The 24,738-nt window shown below is 33.9% G+C and overlaps 1 protein-coding gene across 6 annotated transcripts; it reads right to left on the minus strand.

Moving 5' to 3' along the window:
- Positions 1–366: 366 nt before the first annotated feature.
- On the minus strand, positions 367–22,835 carry LOC142642899 (phototropin-2). Of its 6 annotated transcripts, none has more exons than XR_012845766.1 (24): positions 22,610–22,835; positions 21,651–22,290; positions 20,068–20,250; positions 18,742–18,833; positions 18,387–18,669; positions 17,965–18,181; positions 17,391–17,461; positions 16,407–16,513; positions 16,091–16,140; positions 15,868–15,972; positions 13,513–13,572; positions 12,605–12,694; positions 11,057–11,133; positions 9,155–9,239; positions 7,881–7,961; positions 6,508–6,611; positions 6,088–6,137; positions 5,572–5,678; positions 4,855–4,977; positions 3,827–3,878; positions 3,327–3,439; positions 1,248–1,388; positions 905–1,106; positions 367–737 (listed from the first exon to the last, which is right to left on the minus strand). XR_012845766.1 is itself a non-coding variant. In XM_075817340.1 (24 exons), the coding sequence occupies exons 2-23, from the start codon at positions 22,277–22,279 to the stop codon at positions 990–992; spliced, it is 2,937 nt and encodes a 978-aa protein (XP_075673455.1). In that variant the 5' UTR covers positions 22,280–22,296; positions 22,500–22,835; the 3' UTR covers positions 367–737; positions 988–989. The 6 variants fall into 6 exon arrangements, 2 of the variants coding, with proteins under 2 accessions (XP_075673455.1, XP_075673456.1); XR_012845763.1 differs by having other exon boundaries at positions 21,651–22,296; positions 22,500–22,835; XR_012845764.1 differs by having other exon boundaries at positions 21,651–22,296; positions 22,610–22,833.
- Between the last annotated feature and the right edge of the window lie 1,903 nt (positions 22,836–24,738).

A 24,738-nucleotide genomic window follows, 5' to 3' on the forward strand; every position in this document is an offset into this window, starting at 1 on the left:
TTAGATTAGCCTAAAACTGTAATTAATTTGGGGTGTAAATCATTAATCATAGTGGCATTTGATTTTTCTCAATGGCAATGGCGAAATTGTTGGCAATGCTCTATATAACGCCTAGGAGAGTGCGATTGGTTTCTTGATAACGTCTTTCCCTTGTATGTCTGCAGTGAATTGATTTGGTACACGTGGCGGTTTCATTGGACTGGCTGCATGGGGGTTTTTCTTTTTTTGACCATTTCAGAATCTGCAAATTACTGAATGTGTAGTAAACTTTGAAATGGATGCACTTAAAATAAAAACTTAAAAAAAAAAAAAAAACCATGTCAACATATGCGAATCACCAAATTGAAGTGGTAAAAGGGATGGATATATCTCAAAAAACTTGAATACTGATAAATTTTTTCTTTATTTAGAACATTTATTAACTGCTATGATAAGATTTGTTCTCCATGTGATATTCACCAAAAAAATGGTAATGGTCTAGATGCTGTCCAAATGCTAATTTTGTCATTGATACCTCATATACGATATAACCCCCCTCCCTTAGAGCTTAGACAACCCAGCAGCACTACCAAAATATACTATGCTATGCTATGCTATGCTACAGGACCCTCCCTGGTGGCTGCTTCTCTTTCCTTTATGATCTGCAATTTCTAGTTTCTAAGCTGAGGTAGCTCCATCTTCAGAGAAAAGCAGGACCAACATCACATTATTCGATTTATGTTACATTATAACTAATCCTGCACAATTCATACAGAAAATATGAGTGTAAAACCCAAAAGATACTATAAATAACAATTGGCATAAAACTAATATCAAGCAGCTCTAGGCTTTGTCCAAAATTGAACAAGCACAAAGACTCAAGAAGTAGATAATAATTTTAACCACATCAAGTGGATGAAGATACTTTAATATTTTGGCTTGTGTTTGCAGCAACTGCAAATAGAAAGGCATAATGCTGATCTGATTTATGTAGTAACTAATGTGAACCTTCAGAAAACCTCCATGTCCATAAGATTAACCAGCACTCCATCGTCTTCCCAATGTACTTCCTTGGCGTTTGGATCTTTTCCAATGAATTCAAGAGGCACATCTAATGGCGGTGGCCTCTGCATACAACCAAACTGATAATCAAGACTTCTGAAAGATTTATTTCTATTAATTCCTGAGTAGTCTTCCAAAATTACTATCAACATTTCTAAGAATCAATATCCAAATTTTTCTGTTGATTAGAAATGTACTACTACTACCGTGCAGCGGATCAAGGGCCAATTAATTCCACGGAAAAAAGGGTGTCCTTTGATTTCATTGGCACCAGTGTTCGATCCTAAACGGTTGACAGGGTCTCTCTGCAACAATGCATTAATCAACTGTCTGGCTGCAAGACTTACCTGGAACATTAAGGAAGTAAGGTCAGCCAATGTATAACAGCTGAGATTTCCAAGTTAACTGACTGAATGATTCATGCCTCATAAATCCAATTGTTAAAGAAGCTCATTTGCAAGTCATTTCCAGGATACATTTTAATGCAAACAAAATTTAACACATTAAAAGACACAGTAGGCTATGTTTAGTGATCTAGAATGTGGATCCTAGAAATCATACACCTCTAAATACTGGTCTTGTGACTAGTATTTAGAGGTGTATGGAAAAAGGAGTGGACAACAACATTCCACTACTTTGTGCATGGCTTCCATTGTTCTTTAAGATGTTTATTTTCGAAAAATTAAATGATGGACAATTTTTGTTACTTCCTTTACAATTTTAACGAAGAGCAGTCCCATATTTCAGTATAAATCATATTTCTCCAGAACATGTTTTCCACTTTAAAGGAAATGGCACCTTAAATCACCTCTTTTAGGATGAAAATATATTGAAATATATTACAAGTTTTTAATTTTACTATATTTACAGTGAGATGAACTTCTAACAAAATTTTTCTATAGCAGCCAAAGTCAAGGAGATTAGTTGGAGTTTGAGGTGACTAGCAGCTTCAACAAATTGTAGAGCAATTAGCAGTACCTGTGATTGCAGAAATCTTGGCACTTCTTTGATACTAATTTGAGTTACTAATAGCTTCTGTTTTGCTTTTGCACTATAAGATAGTACAGATTGTAAAAAGGTAATTTTTTGTTTGTGATTTCTGGCGTATGCGCCTGTGCTCTTTTCAGTTTTTGCTTGAGGCATTGCCAACAACAATTACAAGGCTAATCCCAAAATTTGGGGTCAGCTATGAATCTTCAATAGACTAAATTGGGGTTGACCATGTATATGCTTATCCATCATTCTATCTTATCCAAATCACACTCTTTTACGCCTCTTTAATTAGCATGTCATTTTTTTTTTCTACTATTAGCAATATGTTATTTTAGGTTTTCATCTACCTCTTTTTGCACCCTCAACTGGAATCATTCATTCTAATAGGTGCATTAATTGCTTTCTTTTGCACATGACTAATCCACCTGAAGTGACTTTCTCTCATCTTTTCATAAATAAGATCCATCTCTACCTGTAAGTAAATATCTTCTTTTTGTATTCTATCTTTCTTGTATTTCCATTCATGTACCTTTTATGAACATCTTGCTTCTTAATAGCTAGATATTTATTGCCATAGAGCACATTGGTCTTATAGTAGTCTTATGCAATTTTCTCTTTTACTTAATGAGTATTCTATTATCATAAAATAACTTTGATGTGCTTCTCCACTTCATTTACCCTACTCTTATCCTATGGTTCACATCCTCTCTGATCTCTCCATTCCTATGAATAATTGATCAAAGATATCAATAGCACTAACTCTTTGATATCTATGGATCAACTCCCCAAATCTTTGTTTCTATTTTTACTCCATTCCTCCAAATTTCGAGCTTGACGTTGACTCCACATCTAGCTTTATCAAACTATATTGTTAGAAATAATCACACACCAAGGGGTTTCATCTTTAATCGATCTAATAATCTTGCATAACCAATCTTACTTACTGGGGAAAAAGAATCTTAGCCTCAAATGGTAGCTTACAACCTTGTCCATACAGATAAATATTGATATTAAAACTCTCACAATTTTCAGAAAAGTCCCCACTCTTTTGACAAAAGGTAATTAGGCAGAAACCAGATTATCAGGAATTTTTGCTGTAGAAATATGTTAAATATTGTTTTTAAAAATTAAAATGAAAATAGGGTCAAATTTTAACCAAAGGTCAACTTGATGATTATGCAGCAGTACCCACTCAATTGGTCAACATCATCAAACAAAAGCAACTCCAAGTGGACAGTAAAACAAAGATTTTCCTACGCATATGCAAGCTCATTAGAAATTCAACAGCTTACAGAAATGCTGCTTGGAAAGGTGAGATCTTTGTGCAAGATATTGGCAAATGTCTTCTGCCTATTCTTTCCCCTGAAAGGTGTACGTCCGTAGAGCATCTCATACAACAAGATACCTGAATTTGAAACAGGAATCACCTTAGGCTTTAATCACAAAAAATAAAAAAAGAATCCAGATTATTGCGATGAAATAGATTAAACAGAAATATTACATTTATTATAAAAATAAACAAAGTGAGTGAGTTACTTTATATCTCCATGTAAAGGTAACCCTACATCTAGATTCTCGGTCAATAACCTTTTTAAGGCTAGCTTTGGAGTGTAACAGTCCAAAGACACCTTGATGTTTTAAAAATTAATCAGAACTCTTAACAGTCATACATCTCGTAACCCAAGAGCATAATATTATGAGGCATAGGTCCCATATTATGTTCTTATAAAATATTTGAATATCATTTTGAAAATGTAAAAGAAAAAATAATTAAGTTTGAGCATGTGCTTACCAAGAGCCCACCAATCAATGGCGCTACTATGTCCTGCACCTGTAATTATTTCCTGAAATCAAGTATAAGAACATTGAAAACAAATTAGTGGATAAAATAGAATTTCTAATATTGCTGATACAATTTTTAGTTATGCAGTTATTTCCGGGTAAACATGATAAGGAATATGTTAACAGTAAACACCTACATGACTGATTGATGAATATGCAAGTATAAGCAGCTAGCATGTTCTCAAACACATATATATATTTCTTACCAAACTAAAAATTATTATAAACAGGACATCAAAGCTGAGTTCCATATTGGAATAAATCCAGAAATGGTACTAGGGAACTCACTTATGGAAAATGACTTGATTATTTAGTAAAAAAAGGTACGGTTCCTATTATTCCATGTGAGGACAATGAAAATTTTATCCTTGATAAACACTTCTGTAATATAGCCTACTGACACTAATTATACTTCTTTTTACTGATTTTAGCATCCTCAAGAATTAACATATTCTGAAAATTTACATTTTCCTTAGCTTTTTTTATTCATCTTTAGTTTTGCAGAGGCAGGCCAAGGATGTACAGGGAAGCAATGTAGCTGTTTGTTGCAATAAAAGAATGTGAAGCAGAACAAGGACGTGCAGGACATGGCAGACCAAGGAATTTCAGGAAAGCAATTTCCTTTGCAAATTTGTTGAACACAAAAGAACATGAAGCAGAACAAGGATGTGCATGATGTTCCAGACCCAAGGATTTGCAGGAAAGCAACTTCCTTCGCAATTGTTGCATTCAAAATAATATGAAGTAAATGGATGTCCAAGACATAAAATTTTACTTGTCAAAAATAGATCAAATGATACACAGAACAATACATATTTAATACATCTTAAACATTCCATAAAAAATTTGGTGAAGAATTTCCCAAAAATTCTAGAATCTGATAGAAACCAAAACTTTTTTTCATTTGATATATCAACTGAAGTACAAGAAGTAGCATGAAGTAAATTAAAATTTAGCATGATTAAAGCTTCACCATACAGGAGCAATATATTCTTCAGTTCCAACAAAAGAATTTGACTGTGTAACAGGTTCTGCAAAAAATGTTGGTGGTGGTTGACTCCTGGATCTCCTCCTATTACTGGGTAGGGGATGCTTTATAATCTGCAGTAAGTAGTAGCATGGTCAGTAGTTCACATTTTATCTAGTAATTATCAAGAAGAACCTGAAGATCATGTCTTTCGGATTCCCAACATTTCATGGTACAAGAAATATTCTAAATGCTTAAGAAGAGTAATTTTCACAACAATTTAGTGCAAGAATGAAAAGACCATAGAGCTGATAATACAGTGACAATATAAAATGATGAGCTGATAGAATCAAGTCTTGCACTAAGGTGAAAATGAACCGCAGACTACCACCATTTAACAAATATATAAGAGACAGGAATATTTTTTGGATTCAATCATGCAGCCAGTTGAATAGTCAACTGGAAGAACGGTTTGATTTTCTTTGCATGGTCCTTTCCTTTGACAAGAAAGGAGCAGTGGACTGCACATCTGTGAACTATAACTCTTTGACTAAGTGGATTTTTTTCATCTCTGTTTTAATTTTTGTCTTCTTTTTTGGTTGTCAACTTAAGGTGACTTTGTTGATTCAATGAAGACCATAAACCTATACTAGGAAAGGCAAGAATCACAGGTACAGGTTTGTGAAAATTGAAGCACAAAGTCTTCTGACAGGAAAAATGTAACATACTTGTGGTTCACATGATGTCATGAATGATAAATCAAAGTCAGTTAGTACAGCATGCCCATCCTTCTGGAGTAAGATATTTTCAGGCTTCAGGTCACGATAAACTATTCCTGTACAAAGGCATTGGAAAAGACAAATAATAAGCACACAAACAGAAGTTCCACTTTTATCCATCTTAACAGCCTATCTCTGCTAGACTTAGCTGCCAAACTAAACATGAATAAACTAAAGTGATGAAGCAGCAACAATGTATGATACTGGTATGATAAATCCGTGCAAGATTTATATAATAAAAAAGAGGAATAAGGACATAATACTGTTATGATATCTTAAGTAATGGTTTCCAGTTTAGCCAAAAAAAAAGCAATGGTTTCCATTTTCCTAGGAAGCACTCACATATATAAGTTCCCTGTGATTTCCTCCAATCCATTATACAAGTAAATGAAAAAAAAATGAAAAACTAATTGATACCGTAAAACCAGAGGAAAGCTACTAGAGATTCTCATACGATCTAAATACCTAAACAATGGAGATACTCCAAGCTAATGACAACTTCTGCTGCATAGAACCTAGAGATGAATAAAAGTTAGCATTGAAATAATAAAAGGTTTGATATATAACAGGTGTAAACTTATCAGGATGAGAATAAGATGTTTCAGTACTTTAATTAGAAATGAAGAGAAACCCATAATTAATCTGTTCTTTACATGACCAGTCTAACAATGATTAAAGTGTACAAGGAATATCTGAAATCATAACAATCTAGTTGCACCAACTGAATGATAAATTCTATCTCCACTTCAATAATAGTGGAATTCTGGGAAAATCAAAGAGTTTCAACTAGCTAAAATCTGTTCTTCTATATTGTAACTTCTAAGACTGGTAAGGCAACATGTTGCTTTGGCACTAAAATATGGTACAAACACAACCACTGAGTACCTTGCAGAATCCTCTTTAAAAAGTTTCATTGGCTGCTTGTCAAGCAAGGCAAACAATTCTCCTCCAGGGGCAAAGTCTGTTATCAAACAAACGTGTGTAGAGGTCTGAAGAGATAAAGAGACATCAGTATACTCAAATGTATTACAAATCAGTACTATTAACCAACAACGAGAATTCCAAATGGCATCAAATTAAGGGCTACTCCACTAATGGATTAACTTAGATAAAAGAGAAGGATATACAGAAGTCATATCAAGTGTTTTATTCTCAAACAAGAAACTGGAGTAATCCTGTAGTAAAGCTAGGACACCCCCCCCCCCCACCCCAGCCCCTCCTTTTCTGTATTTCTTGCCAAATACATCTAGACACTATTTTTGTTATTACTATTGCTTGTCCATTATGTAATTTAGAACTTCTACAAGGGTGATCATATTTGTTAAATACTCCTAATATGTATCCAATACTTGATTGAAAAATTTAAAATAAATTTTTTTAAATCTCGAAACTATAAGAAATAATTATTAGATATTCTTGGATACATATAAAAAAATCTTAAATATTACAAAACAACCTTTTCAGTATAGAGAAGAAATATTAGGTAAGTGAGAAAGGTTTGAAACATAGAGCTTGGTCGCTGCCTAGTCCACTTGTTATGACTGAATGACAAAGCCAGGAGCAGTAGGGATTGAACCTCAACCTTAGCCCTGGCAAAGACAGAAAAAGAGAGACAAGGGCACAGGCTGCCTAATCTATTCATGTTAGGAATGCTTGTGTGATTATATCAGATACAGTAGTGTTAGTGTGTTTGTGAGCTTGAACTAGGCCATATAAGTCCACTTGAATCTTACATGTATTTGATTTTCAGCTCACAGGCTACAATTCTGATTTCCTTTATCCTCAAATTCATATTATAGAAGCATTCATGCATCAACTACACATACATGCATGTGTATGCATGCATAAGTAATTGAGCATAGAGATTAAGCCTGTTGCGAAAACTCACCAGTTCCTTTATTTACCATTGTCTAAAGTTTTTTTTTTTTTTGATAAGTAATAAAGATATATATTCAAGAATGCTACCTTATGCAGAAAACATAAGGCAGAGAGAAAAGTACAAAGGGAAAGAAAGAGAAAAAAGAAAAAAGAAAGGAAAAGATACTAATTACACAAAAGAGAGCTAAGGAACATAAGGAGAGAGTCACTAGAGGTGAGTCCCCTCCTAGCCCTAGACCAGTCAAACAAAGAGCCACTGAACGAAGCCAATAGCTGGTCATCCGAACTTTCTATGTCCTCAAACGTCCTCCTATTTCTCTCCCTCCAATCCATCGTCTAAAGTTAGTAAGAGAAAATTAAAATTACAAAAATGAGTAGACCTGAAATGAAGTGTAGAGTGTGGGAAGAAAAGGATGATCTAGTAGAGAAATGATTTCCCTCTCAACGCATGCTCGGTGAACCTGTACAGCACCCACAAAAATATAACCATTAGAAAAATGAGTAAAATGAACTGACTCTTTTGGTAAGACAAAAAAAAATTTCATACTTATGAATGTTCATGTGTGTAGCTGCTATGGATGTGACTGCTGTGTGTACATGCAGCATATATCAAAATTCCTTTGTAAACATCACCAACAATATGTAGATGCAAAAATAATATAATTGTATCTATAGCAGTATAAAAATTGATAGCTTAATCTCCTTAAGAAAACATTATATTTGATTAGAGTAGGGCATTGTATTAACAAAAAATGTGTTGGCTGGTGCAACCTCCGCCACTATATGGATGAAAACCTTAAGTTTAATATAAACACATGCAATTGCAATTACTTGGTAGGCCATGTTGTCCATTTATTAAAATGGGATGCATATTTAGCATAAGTGTTCCAATTTATGGAAAGAATTTATTATAGATGGCACTTTTTATTTCATCATTAGCTGTCTAATTTTAAGAAAAATACTGCAACAGGGAATAACAGGCTGGTTCCTAGAAGCTAATATGTTCACTGTGAAGATCTAATCCATGGCCATGGACCATAGAGGATGAAGTCTTTCAACCCCAGAATTAATAAAGGAATGGTAATCCCACTGGTTGATGACTTAGCTTCATTTGGCAAAATAGGGTATTTCAAAACAAGCTTCTTGACAATTAAATCATCAATCTAGGCAAAGTGACTAGTGACAGATAGATTGATTTCACAAAAAATTTAAAAACTTCCAAACATATAAGAATTTTTCATTCACATACATATTTAAAATGTTTTTAGTTCTGCATATATGTGTCTTTGCAATTATGGGAGTTAATGAAATTCATGAAACTTTCAAATGTAAGAGAAGGCCACAGTTTCTAAGGCTTTTTTTTTTCTTGATAAATTACACACCTACATGATGGGTCTTGAATTGACGACCTCAACCCCACCTTGCTCTTACAAGGGGAGGAGGTGCTATTTGAGCAACAAATTCTAAGCCTCATAATCATGAAACCAAATACTTTTTTGTAGACTCAATATAAGTCATCAGGATTTATTTGACACAAAAAAAAGTGAAAGGATTTTGAAAGAAATATTCTCTTTTGTTACGTTGATTTCAGATAGAAAGGAAATGGGCTAGGTATCTTTAACAGTCAAATAACAATTCTCTTATATATTCATACCTTGTTACGGTTCAGCATTATTGACTTTTCCATTGCCTTCATAGCATATAGTTCACCTGTACCTTGCAATTCCACCAAATGAACACTGCAACAAAAACCACAGTAATTTAATCATAAAGAAGAGCAAAGAATCCAATTTTTACTTTAATGCTTTTGATGTTAGGAAAGACCTTTGTGTGACCTGGAGAAAGACATAAATTTTAAAGCACAAATGAATCACTGAGTGTAAAACAAGAGAGTAATAAATCAATCTTCTTCAAGCTATAACAGATCAGTAGACAACATTTCAGATCTCATTGGATAGGTGAATGTAGCAGAGATTCCACCAAGGGTTAGGGTTGGCTGACACTCCTAAAGTTTTGAACATGACACGAAGGGCTAGGGGCATTACATTTACATATTACATATTTTAGTGTCATAATCTAATTATTTCATCTTTATCTTAGGGTTCAACCTATTTAAGTATAAATATTGATAAAATATCGTTGATCTCAAAAGCTTAAGTTGACAGGAAAAAATAAATTTAATCACTTAGCCATTATTATATAAAAAATATTTTATCAATGCCATATCTTCCCTATCTAGGGTCTTTAAATGAACCCCTTTCTCTCATATCAATCATGCAAGACTAATTAGTAAAAACGGATCTTGAAAACCTTCCAAGATTTATGGGATCCAAATTCCATTTCATGTTTCCTCTTTCCAATCAATGGCATCATCTTGGACGCACCAGATTTATCCTTTAATTTTTAGGTCTCTAAGAAAGAATTTTCTACTCACCAGATTTATCCTTTGACTACTTTCTACATGTTAAAATAAAATTGCAAAATAACCTATTTGATAACTTATGAAAACTAATTACAGATTATATTGCACTTATTCCTGTACCCTTTAAGCCCTCGTACTTACCTTAATTTAAGAAGGTATGATATTAAAATCTGAAATATTTATCATTTTAGCATGTTTAATGAGTAAAGGGCCCCAGTAAATATAACACACTTTAAGGTAATCAGAGGTAGGGAAGGAATAAGGGATGAGGGACACTAGCCATGAAAGGGATATAACATGTTTTAAGGTAAGATAATTACAATTTTTTTTTCAGAGACCTATATTATTTTTATAGAAGGGGATTGGGGAGAAAGGAGTATCTTTCTTTGTTCCTATGAAAAGTAGGATATGCACATGCTGTGCCAGTCACCAAGTGTGATGCAAGGAGTACAAAACCAATTTTATTTTAACTTAGTTTAATTTAAATTTAGAATTCAATTATATTTTTACTATTGGTCCATTAGATTGTTTTTTCCTAGAGTCAAGATTATTTTCATAATTTAATAATTAATCTTTGACACAAGTCAATCAGGGTTAGGGTTTAGTCCTAATAGTCTATATAAGTTCATTATTGTACTCCAATGGAGACAAGCATATTATAAATAAAATTTCTATTGAGTTTTTTCCAATGCCCCAGTACTGATTATAGGCAACCCTAGGTGTTGATTCTGGGGCATTCTATCCCACTTGGTTATGACTCCAAGAGAACCTAGGTGTCGATTCTTAGGTTTATTTGAATTTTTTATTCTTTGTTAATCTCAGTTCCCTTTGAGAATTTTGTGCTGCATCAGTTTTGGTATCAGAACTCATTTTTCTGCATCATATTGACAGATCCATTCAAGCTGTCCAGGATTTCAGTTCCATCAGCTAAAAATCAAAATAGGTTTGAACACTTGCATACACACTAAAAAGCATAATGAATAGAAAATATCATTAATGCTGATAAATAAAATTAGAATACACACACAAAATTAGACAGGAAATAATTTGGAAGTCGAATCTAATTATGTCACAACAAGTTCTGTGCATGAAGAGAAATCTATGACAATCACATCTGCATTAAAGGCACTGTACCTGCCAGTATCTCCACAACCCAATGGTCTTATGGGCTTAAAATGACGTAGCCCAATTTTTTCACCACGTGCAGTGATCTAAGAAGCACAAAGGGATTAAAGGGAAGGAAGATTGAGATATTAGTAAAGGAGACAGCTGCAAGATGCCAAAATTTAATAACTGGAACACAAACAGCATAAATGGATTTGAACACATATCAGTATGCAATTATAACTATTCCAAGCCTGCAGATACTACCACAGAAACTAAGATAAATGATACACATAAAAAATTATCACTTACATTAGTAAAATTTTAATAAATTACACCTTGTCCAAAAACTTAAGCTATTAAGTAAAGAGGTCAAACATAGTATAGAGGAAGTAAACAAATTTAATATAATGTTGACTATTTGCCGTTAAGTCACAAAAGTCTTTTTTTTTTTTTGGTTTTTGTTAGGCAACATATTCATGCACCCAAGGGGGATTCAAGCCCTCTCATTCACCCACCACACCCATGCTTATTAGGTAGTGGAGGTGCCAATTGGCCCAAAGGCCACGCATTTGTCACAAATGCTTAAAGTACTATGTGGAGAGGCCAACTGACTTCCCAACTAGTATATAAATCCATATAATATTATACACCTAATCGATGTGGAATCTTTAGCTTCCCCTCTCGAGCAAGCTCAAAACTGCATGAGTACCTCGAAATAGAAATGTCTCTCTTTATAAGTGGGGCCAAACATGTGTTCATTTGAAGTTAAGTGGCAGGAATAAAGTTGATAGATAACCAATTTAGCACTCTCTAAGAATGCAACTCCACATAATGGACATTTATAGCATCATATCTCAAATCTACATGGTAACCTTGAAGAAAGACTTTGAAATGTATGCTTTTATTCTGTGCTTCAGGGAATATTTTTCTTTTGTTAGTATTTTAGAAGCAATGAGGATTGGAATGTTACTTGAAAAGGTTAACCACAGAAAAGAAATGACAGCAATATTTAGCTAAACCATATTGTCAAAGTTTGAGAGGCAAAGGAGTTACTGAAAAAAGAAGCTCAATGTCATTACAAATAGGAAAGTAGATTGAAGTCAAATGCATTGTTAAAGTAGATGCTCTGGAAAAATATATTGTGTCACAAATTTATAATGACCTGAATGATATGTATCCAATTTCATGCTTTACCGTGGATAAATCAGTAGTTCACCCTTATTAATAATTTTAAAGGTCATTATCCGTTGTTGGTGCTGCCAAGCAGGATCCTCAGTGGGTACATTTGGATATGGTTTAAACCCTCGGCAGTTTCAGATGGAATCCCACAAAAATAAAACTCCTGGACTTGCAGTTGACACATGAAAGAATAGGTAGCTATATATGCCAGAAACATTGATAATGATAATAATAGTCATGAATGAATAACCACATAGAGATGGCTTATAGTCAAATCATCATATCCTTATCCCAAAAAACCTGAAGTTCATTATGCAAGATAAGTTTGAATAGCTAAAAAAATGAGAATGGTATTAGAGTGTGATACAGTATGATTTTAACTTTTGCAATCTTCACCTTTTGTATTGCCATCCAAGATGGACTATCCTTTTTGTGAGGCTTTGGAAAGACAGGCCGAGAATGAATTGCCCACAAATCGTCTGGTGTCTAAAAAATTGCAGACTATATTAGTTGTATCAGTTATGAACAAACATATTGATGAAAGATAACCAGGTTCTCATCATGAAAAAGAGTACAAGCTGTAGCAACAACTAAATACTAAAATTTACAAGATGGAAATATAAAAAATTATCATGTCTTATCCATTATGACAAATAGTCATGTAAATTCCCAAATACTTTATTTTTATGAAAAAAATTTTTGCAGGAATTTTTTAATGCCATAACAAGTCTAATCAAAACACACACACATGTGTGAGAAACAATCAAAATCATAAATATTGAGATGTGCATCTATTGAAAGTGAGATATAAGGATCTCCAGTGCTTTGTAAATCAAGCTTATTTGAAATATATTGGTTATATCATTTGATAGCAATATAATGAACAAATTTTATCAAAAGATTCACAAGATTCCTATTTGAACTTTGGAGGAATTGAACTGTAAGGTTTGGTGACCATGCAACTTAATATAATCCATTATCTAAATAAGAAAACCATGTACTGTAGTAAATTGAAGGACAAAGTTTTTCTCCAAACTAGTTTAGAGGAATCTCTTTCAACCCAATACATGGCAATTTATAAGATCATCTGCATGTATTATTCAAATGAGTCACATGACTCATTAAAAAAGTCATGTGACCACTGACTAACCCAGTTTGAAGGTAAACTTTTTCCTAAATTGAAATGTCAACAACTTTTTCATAAAAAAAAATTAAAATTAAAAAATTAAAAAAAAATCTTTAAATCTAAAAACATATGCATCAACAATTATCAGTCCGAACATGAATAAAAAAGAGTACCTTACCGAGTTGGCATCAGGAAGTTCTCTGACAGCTTCATCAACAGTTTCTGCAGTGGCTTTGACCTGATTAAAGAGAAACAAATTCAGAAACATGTCAAAAAAAAGGGGAAAATAAAAAGATACCATCCATATCAAAATATAACTTAACCTGGTGAAGAAAGAAGATGCACTCAACATGGAGAGAGTTTCTAGAAGTATTAGATTATCCATACTAACCCCAAATGACTATTACACCAGTGCTATTTAAAAGCCTCAAGCTGGCAGTGACAATCTCTAAATTCTTACTTTTTTAAAATATAATTTTATTACAAGTTATATTTTTCTTTCAACCAAATCTAGAGACACAGGTCACTCAAAGTACAATTTAGCTGACTAATGAGTAAGGGAAATGTAATTGTGATTGCAGCATTACTTGAATTTTAGACAAACCTTTGCTTAATTATCACTGCTATGTAAAATCTTTTTTTTTTATTGCTTTAGACAATACATTTGATTTGTAAAATGTTTGTAATTACTTTATATGCATTCATTGTGCGTTATATACATTTCTGGAAGTTTCACCAAAAACTATTGATTGTGCTTTATATCAATTGAGTCTAATACATTCTGAATTTTAGAACATGGGTAATTTCTAGGACTCTTACCAACTGGGAAGCACGGGTGCGGCGTTTGGGCCGCCGCACCCGTGTCCGACGCAGCCCGACGCGGGGACGCGCAGGTGACGCCGCTGCCTGCGCGTCCGTGCCGCGTTGGGCATTAAAAAATTAGTTTTTTCGGTGCGATTCGCGCTGATATGGCGCCGATTCGGGCCGATGCGCGCGAAATCGGGCCAGTTCGCACCGATTTGGCCCGAATCGGTCCGTATCGGGAGAAATCGGGCTGGCCAAAATCGGCCGATACCAGCCAAAATTCAAAAAAAAAAAAAACAACAACAGGTGCGTATGGCTGGAAAAAAAAAAAAAAAGGTGCAAACACACCGTTTGGAAAATAACCAAGACCCAACCCTCTTCATTTTTCTTGCGCCTCTCTCCCACTCTCTACCTTCACTCTTTAGCTAGGCTCTTTCCTATTCTCTGTATTCTAGTTATTATTTACCATTGCTCTTAAATTTGGTATATATTTATATAATGTGAAAAAAGTATGTTTAGCAATATATTAAAAATATAAATAAAAATATTTTTAATAATTTTTTAATCGCCGCACCCCGCCGCACCCGCACTCTACTTTTTCAAAAATTGCCAAGTCCCGCTCCCGCTCCCACACCCGAATCCCGAAACGCACCGTGCTTCATAGCTTACCAATAAGTTGTAAGAAAAGACCAAATATAACCCTTGATATCCCGATATGTTAAATTAACCTCTCAATTGAAGTCTCCCAAATGTGTTATCTCCCTAACAAGTGGTATCAAAGCTGATGATCCGAGGGCAGGTGTTCATTAGTAGGTCTCATGAAGTAGAACAAGAAAGAATCCCATTTTAGATCCACCCATGGTTGAGTAAAAGGATTCGACTAGGTGCACGTTCGTGACTCCCATAGTTGTGCAAAGAAGACTCAAAAGCTTGCTCCACCCATGGTTGAGTAAAGGGCACTCTATTGGTGATGGTAATGCATGACACTTAGATTGTTAAGAAAAAGGCTTTCGTTAAAAGGGGAGACTAACCGAATTGCCACAAGTGACTTGGTATAAGGCTCACACATGAAGGGGGAGATTTTTTGTAATATTCATGTATGAGTGGTGTGGTTGGCTAAGTAGTGAAATCTCACATTAGATACTAATGACAAAAATGAGTAGTTAATAAAATATAATTGAGCCTAAACTTATTGGCTTAAGCTTTTGGGTCAAGTGGTGCCCCTATATATTAAATTAGCCTCTCAAATGAAGAATCCCCAAGGTGTTATTTTCCCCAACACCATGACATATATGAATCCTTTATCACTAGTTAGGTCCATTGTATGTATCACTTTTCAGCATTCTACTCTATCTAAAGTCATACTCTTTGTCAACATTCTTTATGTTATATTCTTCTTCAGTACTTCTACCCATATGCCGCCTTTAGCACTTCTCATTCCAACTTGATTTAGTCTAATGATTTTCTTGCTAGGCCTAAACCATCTTGGGTAGCTATCCCTCATCTTTTTCTCAATGGGTGCCACCATGATTTTTTAATGGACAATTTCTTTCCTTTTTCTAACTTTCTTGGTATGTCTATCTACCTTAAAATTCTTATTAAGAACACCCATCTCCATAAGATTTTTGTTTTTAATTGCCTGACATTATGAATGATGAATCATATCTACTTTCACAAGCTCTTATATATAGACGGAGAAAAGATATCAAAAGAAAAAAAACACACACACCAACTTAGCACTTTGTTGCTCTGTGTGCTCTGAGAGGCGGTTGCGCAAGGGTTCCACATGATCACTTCCATCTAGTTGGACACCAATGAAGTATTGAAGCTCACCCTACCAAAGTTACATAAGACTCAAGTGAAAAAATAGAAAGAGATTTAACATCTGAATTTAATGGATATTAAATTAGATATTTGATTTAACAAATATCTAGACAAAACCCTGTAATCACCTTTTGGTCACGCATAGGTTGTAAGTGAAATAAATTCCAGAATTTCTTTCCTGAAAGTCATGAAATCATAACAACTTAGCATGATGGAAATAAAAAATAAAAACAAAATTAGGTAAAACACTAATTTCCAATGCAATGAATATAAAATAAATTTCAAAGGAATTATATATCATATGACATGAGAAAGGTGGCAGTCCTTCCAATCAAGCAAACAACCAGCCAATTCGATTTCTACTCAAATGCTGTAACTTTCCTAGTTTCAAGCGAAATGAAATAATAAAGACAATTAAACCAGATATCAAAAGTATTTACTTACCACTCTTGGTATAATTGATCAACTGCACAGTGATTTCCCTTTGAGCTCTAATGGCATCTCTTATCTTTGAGACAGTTGCTTGATCTGTTTCAGGTCCTTGAAGAAACCTAGAAAATGGACAAGGAAAAATTGAATATAACTGGCAGTACTGATCCAAGGTTTTTCAAACAAGTGTAAGATAGAATAAGATAGGAGAGACTGAAAACTCTATTAAAAAAAAAAATGCTAAGCTATTTTCATAATATGTTATAAAAATTTACTAAAACTATAAGATTATAGCTATGACAATGGCCATGACATCTACTATAACTCAAAGTTTTTGCCAGTAATACGACATATCTGAAAAGAATATAGACTGAACCTTCAAACTTCAGTCCCCAAGATTTTCACTGCCAAACCAATGAGACATGAATATGGTAGAGGTACCAATATCAGGAAAAATAAACATTTGCCTTTAGAATTCTAAAACCATTCTTTGTTGTCAAGAGCATTGTAGCTTAACTAGCACCTCCTAATGTTTTTAATGGAAATATCTAGGGTTCAAATCCCCCTCCCCCATTGTTGTAACTAATTATTAAAAAAAAAAAAAAAAATCTTTGTTGAATGAGGTAAACTAGCTACTAAAATATCTTAACAACATCCAAAAGCATTCGCATATATCAACTTATCATCTCCCAAGCCTCTAACTTACCTATCATCCTCATCTGAAATTTGGAAAAAAGTTTTGGAATTGAAATTTAAAAGGTGGTCCAGTAAATATAAGCATCTGTTTTAACGATTTATAGTGAAAACACTTTGAAGTACAACATTAAAATTTACAATCTTAGAAAAAGACAAGAGAAGGAATGGACAAAAAGATGGAAAACAATTTACAATCTGTGCAACAAGAATGAGTCCAACTTGAATGCCCCTATAATGGGAGGCAAATGGATACAAGAAATCAAAACAATAACAAAACAAAGATATAATATACAGTTTTCATACCGACAGTTTCTTCCCAAAATTTCTTCGCGTGTATATTCTGTCAATTCAAGAAAGCTATCAGACGCAAATATCTGCACAAAAACGATTATATCACCTTTAGTATCATCTATATCATATATAGCATATATTGTGAAATAGAACCATAAGGCTTACATAGAGTACCATGAAGGTTGCATATTGGATATTGACTATTTAGGATTTAAAAAGTAGATATAACTCCAGTCTTGACAAAAATGCTAATATTAATGCCAATATTTAACTTTTTATAGGTGCAGTAAGCTGTGATGACAGCAGTAGACCGAAAAAAAAAAAAACAGTTTATAGAAGCATCTTTACGTCAATGGAGTACCTCATTTGTGTATCTAATATGATGATAGACATGCAAAATGCAGTATATGGTTCAATTAGGATAAAAAATAAATAAAGAAATAATTAAATGAGAGAGGGGAGAGGGGAATTAGTGCACTGTAGTTGAGTGCATCAGAAGATAAACTACTAAAAATTCTGATCTCTTGAGCATTTATCTCAAGTTTTTTCCTAATACAAATAAACAAATAATTTTCTTTTATCTTACAATTGGGTTATCAGGAAGTCTTGGATCAGTGATCACGAAGTTCTTTTCAATGCGTTCCAATGTGGTTGCTAGGTCAATTCCTTGGCGTATATCCCTTTCTCTTTCAGTGCGGTCCCAACTCTCAGTGCGTTCTATATCTTTAGTCATCAAAACCTCTGGTTCAATACTTGGTTTTTGTTCTTGCCTCTCTGCAGAGCTCAGAGACCTCCCTTTAAAACTGTAAGAGAAAGGTACATATGAAATAAGGAATCTGATACTTCTAAAATGAGTCATAGGTTCTGCTAGGAAATTCATAGGCATTAACCAACCTTGAATTAGATGCTTGTGTAATAAACAAAAATGATCAAAATGTTTTTTTTTTTTACAATATGCAATTAGTATCAACCTTACCATAAAGCAATGGTGACTCAATAAACACTCACCCCATCAAGGAAATGCGACTTGATTTTCTAGATTTTTTGCCTGCTTCCTGGCTTAAACTTGAGCGAGACACATCATCCCTGTAATCTGATTGAGGCGTTTGTCCACCAGGTGTGCTTATATTCTGAATTTCAGCAGATTTCGGCAGAATATAATCAAGGTCAAATTTTTCTTCTTCATGCTTGCTGGTAGTGTCATGACTTGTAGCTTGAGTGTGAGATCGTGGATGTTTCACAGTTTGGACAACCTCTGTGATGGAACCTAAAGCCTTCTCCTTCTGACGAGCTGACATGTGAAAATAAGATGATTGAAGCAGTCACAGTCATATCAATCAACAGGGTGAGTGGAAATGCTTACCATCATAACGGATTAATGACGTGGGCAAACCATTTGGCCGTAATTCCTTCTCGTTAATACCTTCCGTGTACTTGCTGACCTCCACCTGCATTCTGTAGAAACAACATTGAAAATCGCACCATAAGATGAGATAAAAACATAATTCACAGAAAACATTCTGCTAAACAATTCATATCATAATTAAAAGGACAAAAAAAAAAAAAATTCACTTATGACCATGTCTTATTATTTCAGGAAATAATTATGTGGCCCTCTGATTTGAAATTACTAAGTCTAGAAAAGCTATAATCATCATGAAGGCATCAATAATGATAAATTTAGTTAGGGAGCATCCTTGAATTCAGCACTCAAAAGATTATCTATGCGTAATTCAGAAATTTTTAAGCTCGTTAAATGCATTGAGTAGTGGAGTGGAGATTTGGATTTCTAAAATTATAAGGTTCTTTATGAGCAAATTAAGGAATAGGCATTTAATGCCCGTGAGGAATCCTCGTTTGAAATAACCATAAGATTCTTATGACAGCATATTAATAGAAGTAACAAGTCTAAGACATTAATTAAACAAAATGGCACATGAATGGTTATTACGCATCATGAGATTACATTGTATGGTGATGCATGCATATGTTAACATTTCAAGATATGCATTACATGAATAAGGTTAGATATAGTCATTTTTAATCCAAGACACACGACAAAATAAGATTTTTCGACTTATATGAATAAGGTCAGTTAAGCATTCTTCCAACAATAATACATAAATACAGACAATTTGAAAAATTTTAGACTTAATTGAACCAGTGTGAGCTCTCTTGAGCCCAAAGTTTCTATCTACATTGAAGCTATAGTTTGCAAAGACCTGTTCACCTGAGATTTCTTGGTCATAGATTTATATCTTCTTTATCCTACTCTTTTTCTAGGCAAAGCATTTTCAACACCTATATTTAGGTGATTTTAGTTCAATGGAGAACATTGATATCAATTAGAAAAAATATCAATTGGCTACTCTTCCAACAAAACCAAGAAATCTGCCAAGGCCGGAGCTGAGGCCAAGAAAAGGCACTACAACCTACTGACAAAGCTGCAAAGAGGACAGTCTCCTAAGCTATCTAATCGTTCACTGATTCTAACATATAAGTCATGCAGGTGTACATGTAGACATTTAACATTGAATCGCATGCATGTGTGTCATGTGTATATATAAGTGTACATGTACCACAATTGTTAGACTAGAGAAGTGTCATACAATAAGGAGAAGGCTGTAACAAATTGTTTTAGAAAACAAGAAAGAGAATTTGTAGGCATTGAAAAGAAAGAAATAGATACCCAATAAATTTGATGGTCTTGCCATGGTCATTTTTTATGGGGGTGATAGTGAGAAGATTCCAGAAAGGGGTGCCATCTTTCTTGTAGTTCAAGAGCCTGCCACAGTAGCTGTTCCCACTTTTAACTGCATCTCGAATCTTGGCCACTTCATTCGGGTCTGTTTTCGGTCCCTGAAGAAATCGGCTGCACCCACAAGTCAGAAACCCCTGTTACGGGCTCATCTTTCACATATGTTCTCATAGATTTTTATTTTTTTATAATAATTATACAAAATGACTTAGAGAGGAAGCAATAGAGTTTAGCCAACGGCCTAGGTAACAGTGGAAAGAAAAGTTTGAACTCGGGCTCAGGCCTGGTCAGATTTATGTTTTGTGTATTACAACAAGCAAAAATCTTATTACACACTCTGGCTATACTCTCCCTTTGAAATTGTGTTTTCAAAACAATATTTCAAAAAAAGTGTGTAAGGAATATACAATAGTTAGTTCGTGATAATCATTACTCTTATAAAAAAAGTGTGCAAGTGTAAGGAATATAAAAAGTGTGGCTATACTTCTTTTTTTCTTTTTCTTTTTTGTGGTAAAAGTTAGAACATTCCATCAAACTTAAGGACGAGGGATAACAAAAACATAAGAAAGGTCTTTTAATCTCTATTGAATGAATTAGGAGGGTCCACCAATAAGTACCATGTGGAGTATGGGTATACAATATCCTCTTTCTTTTTTTTTCCCATAAACCTTAAACTTACACACCCAACCAAAATTACATCGAGTGCTTGTGTGTTTTCTGCCTTATAACTCACTCCAAATAACTAATTGCCGCATGTAGTTTTAGTTGTGGCATGTAAGTTTAAGGTTTATGGAAAAAAAAAAAAAAAAAAAATCACTAGACGTTGTCCCACATTGGGATCGGGTGTGGGTATAGACCATCCTTAAGCTGAAACGGGTACATGAGAGCTCTAAGCGCATTTGAGAAATGTAAAGGGTATCTTCAAAGTGGAAGCATTTCGTGAAGCCACAATACAACTACATGAAAGCACATGATTGGTATTGAGATGGTGGGTGAAGGTATATGAATACGACTCAACGAGATAAACACAAAAAATGGAACATGTCTATTTCAAATAATAAACCCTTAAATCCTTGAGGGCTCATTCAATCCACAAGAAAAACTTTTATGGATGAAATCCACCACAAACAGAAGAGAAATACTGTTTAAAATGGTCGAAAGTGCAGGTGACGCATGAGCTCACATGAAGAGTAGCTTTGCGCATATGATTAATAGGAGCATGTAAGGAATAACATTTATTTGCTTTGAATTTTTAAAAATGTAATACCAATGTATTTATTTCTAATTTAATTGGGGGAAAAAAAAAGAGATGATGAGTTGATGACATAATGCACTGTTTTAAAAAAGAGAAGTACCAAAAAAAAAAAAAAAAGACAAAAAAAAAACACTGTTCCGTGAACAATATTAGCATTCCGTGAACAATATCCTTTCGCATTGTAACAATGGAATTAAAAAAGAGACGTAGAAAAAGGAAAGGAAAGTGAAATGGCGTTAATAGGATTAGGATAGCATACCAGTTCCTTCCAATGACCTCCTTAGTAGAATAACCGGTCATAATAAAGAAGCCGGAGCTAGCGTACATGATGGGGCAGTCAGGTTTAGTGGCGTCAGATACAACAAATGTCTGCTGCAAAGTGGCCAGAGCCGTCTTCAACTCTTGCGATACCCTTGGGAAATCTCCTGATGCTGATGCAGATGACACTTTTGCAGACCCATGATTCGATTCCTCCGATGTTCTTGTCGATTCCCCTCCTAAAACCAATGATCTTTCTCCTTTTCCTACTTTTGTGAAACTACCTTCTCTCGCATCTGACTCTGACTTCACCACCAGACCCCATTCTGCTATTCTTTCAGCTATTCCAGCTTCAGCTTTTATGTTTGGTACTATATCTATATCAATACTATTATTATTATCTTTCCCATTAGAATTGTGGGGCTCGAATGCCATCCACTTATTTATTTTCACTGCTGCCTCTCTACTACTACTACTAGACCCCAACAAGGAAGAGCTACCCCGATGATCATCCACCGTCTCACTACTAATACTCTTCTTACTCTCTGCCGGCTCGAACACCCCAATCGATCTCCGCTCATTTTGTCTACTAGAAGAATTAGATGGTGTTGCTCTCGCTTTCTCCTCCATATCTTTTCTATCTATACCTACCACAAACAAAATGACCCTCCGTCAATTCTATGCAGTCAGGAAGATGGGAAATCATATTATATAATAGAGTAGAGAGTCCCTGCTACTGAAAACAATTATTGGAACAGATTGAATTGCAACGTTACAACTCTTGTATATACTAAAAATGAATATAGAAAGAATGGTTCTGGAAAAAGTATATAGGTCTGTACATACTTACTCTGCAATATAACTAGAATTCGAAGGCTTATATATGCTGTGCAAGACACAGTCTAATAAATAATTTCACACGTTGCAGAAGATATTTTGAAAGATGAGCGAGGATCTCACTGTGTTTTGAGATGATTGTGTGTTCAAACTTGTAAGCATTGCACTAATTAATTTGCTGCCTAGCTATGATGCCATTGCTGCTCTTCCACGGCATGACATGTCAGAACCATATTACTTGGTAGCTTGTACCAATTCCAACAAGAAACTATATTATCCTCTTGACTTTAGTTTTTGAGTTTAGGAAAGAGTCAAAATGCTGCTGCAAAGAGAGGAAAAAAGATAAGAGGAAGATAACGTTGAGTTTTCACAATAAATATGCCTTCCCCACCATATTGTGTACCACAAGGAAAATTCTGTCTTTGTATAGCTGCATTTAGACCGTCCACTTATCTATCCAACCTTTTTTTTTTTTTTTTATTAATAATAATCCAAATGAAGGACACGGTGTAAGCTTTATGAGGCTACAAAATAAGAATGTGGCAGAGATTGAAGATAAATTTCGCCATCACTTTAAATGTTCTCGAAGAAAAGTTGCTGTTATCATGTTATGCAAAGCAGCGAAAGTAATGTGAGGCAACAATTTCACACTGGACTTTACCATAATTAAAATTCATGACTACATATATATATATATATATATATTTATTTATTTATTTATATTTATTTTAAACTTTAGTTTTTTTTTTTTTTTTAAAAGTGTCAAAATTTAAAATGAAAAAAAAAACCCAAACAGATGACATACCATAATTTGTGAAACACAGTGGAACACTTGATTGGTTGAATTGGTTGAAATCACTTATCTAATTTACCATAGTTTAATCGATTCAATAGCTATCAAAAAGTTGAAACTAGCACTCTAAATTTCAAGACTTGGGTAGTAGCTTGGGATCCTTTTGAGACTGCTTATTTTGTTGAAACTGAAAACATTTTACTGAAAGTATTATAGATAAAGATAAAAATTAGTTAAAATAGTACAGTGAAATCTATAGATAGTACCAAAAAATACAGTGGAGATTTATAAAAAGTAACAAAAATAAGCTAAATAGTAAAATAAATTGACAAAAATAATTTTTACCATGTGAAAACAGTTTATTTAACTAAAACTAAAAACTTTTTGCTAAAAATACTATAAATAAAACTAAAAGATAGCTGAAATAATACAATAAAACCCATAAATAGTAGTAAAAATAAGTTAAATAGTAAAAAAAACTGACTTTTTAAGTCATGCCAAATGCACACTTAATCATACGAATACACTCAAGGGTGGAACTATTCATTAAAAAATTACCCTTAAATTTATGGACTACTCCCCCCAAATAGTTAAAATCTTTAAAAATATATGGATGGCTCTTCCAAAATTTTCACATGATTCCTGTGTAATATTCTTAAGTCGGATAAAATTTATATTTGTTATTACTTTGACCCTCTCATTCTTGAAATTCTAGTTCCGCCCCCCTGAATACACTTCTAAACTACAAAACAAGACTTGTATTCTTCTAAGGAAATAATACAAGAGTAGGTTGGCTAGCATATAGGTAGTAGGTTTTCTACGTGGTTTCTTTTACAGAACAGAGGGTTTTTCATGTGGTGTGGAACTGTGGATTGCTTGTGTTTTCCTTTGATTATTCCACTTCTCCCTTTTATTACTTTGTGTTCCATTATAAGCCATCAACAATTACCATACACTCAAGGCCGATAGTGTGGTTGCCCTAAACCAATTTCCCTCCTAATTTTATCTTTTTAACCACATAGACACATACACTGGCGGAGCCAGAAGGGGGGCGAGGGGGGCACCTGCCCCCCCCCCACCGCGGGACTCCTCTTTTTTTTTTTTTTTTTTTTTTTGTATTAGTAGTCACATGGAGGAAAAAAAAAAAAACTTCTACTTGTTGAAACTTGAAAGTGGCCAAACCACTTATTTCACTATTTTTTTTATTTTTATTTTATATCATCATTTTTACTATTTATGATACTTTGCACAACATTTTATCTTTGAATGATGCTAGAAATATTACAAATTTTACTACTTATGTCTTACAAATTGGCATGTTATCAATCACAAAAAATAATTTCAAACATTTATTCATTATATTTTTTAAGTAACACTAATCATATTTTTACTCCATCAGTTTGTAAATTTTTTAGTAGCTATGAATTGGTTGTTTTTGTTTATTTATTTTAATAATATG

The sequence above is a fragment of the Castanea sativa genome, chromosome 7 (genome assembly GCF_040712315.1).
Source record: "Castanea sativa cultivar Marrone di Chiusa Pesio chromosome 7, ASM4071231v1".
Lineage (NCBI taxonomy): Eukaryota > Viridiplantae > Streptophyta > Magnoliopsida > Fagales > Fagaceae > Castanea > Castanea sativa.

What these genes read in the sequence shown, in the direction of transcription:
- LOC142642899 (XM_075817340.1), bottom strand. Translation starts at nt 22,279, where the DNA reads ATGGAGGAGAAAGCGAGAGCAACACCATCTAATTCTTCTAGTAGACAA. An exon ending in GTCATTAATCCGTTATGATG is followed by an intron (nt 18,670 to 18,741) that starts GTAAGCATTTCC and finishes TTCACATGTCAG; the next exon opens with CTCGTCAGAAGGAGAAGGCT. An exon ending in CTGAAGAATATATTGCTCCT is followed by an intron (nt 3,879 to 4,854) that starts GTATGGTGAAGC and finishes ACTTGATTTCAG; the next exon opens with GAAATAATTACAGGTGCAGG.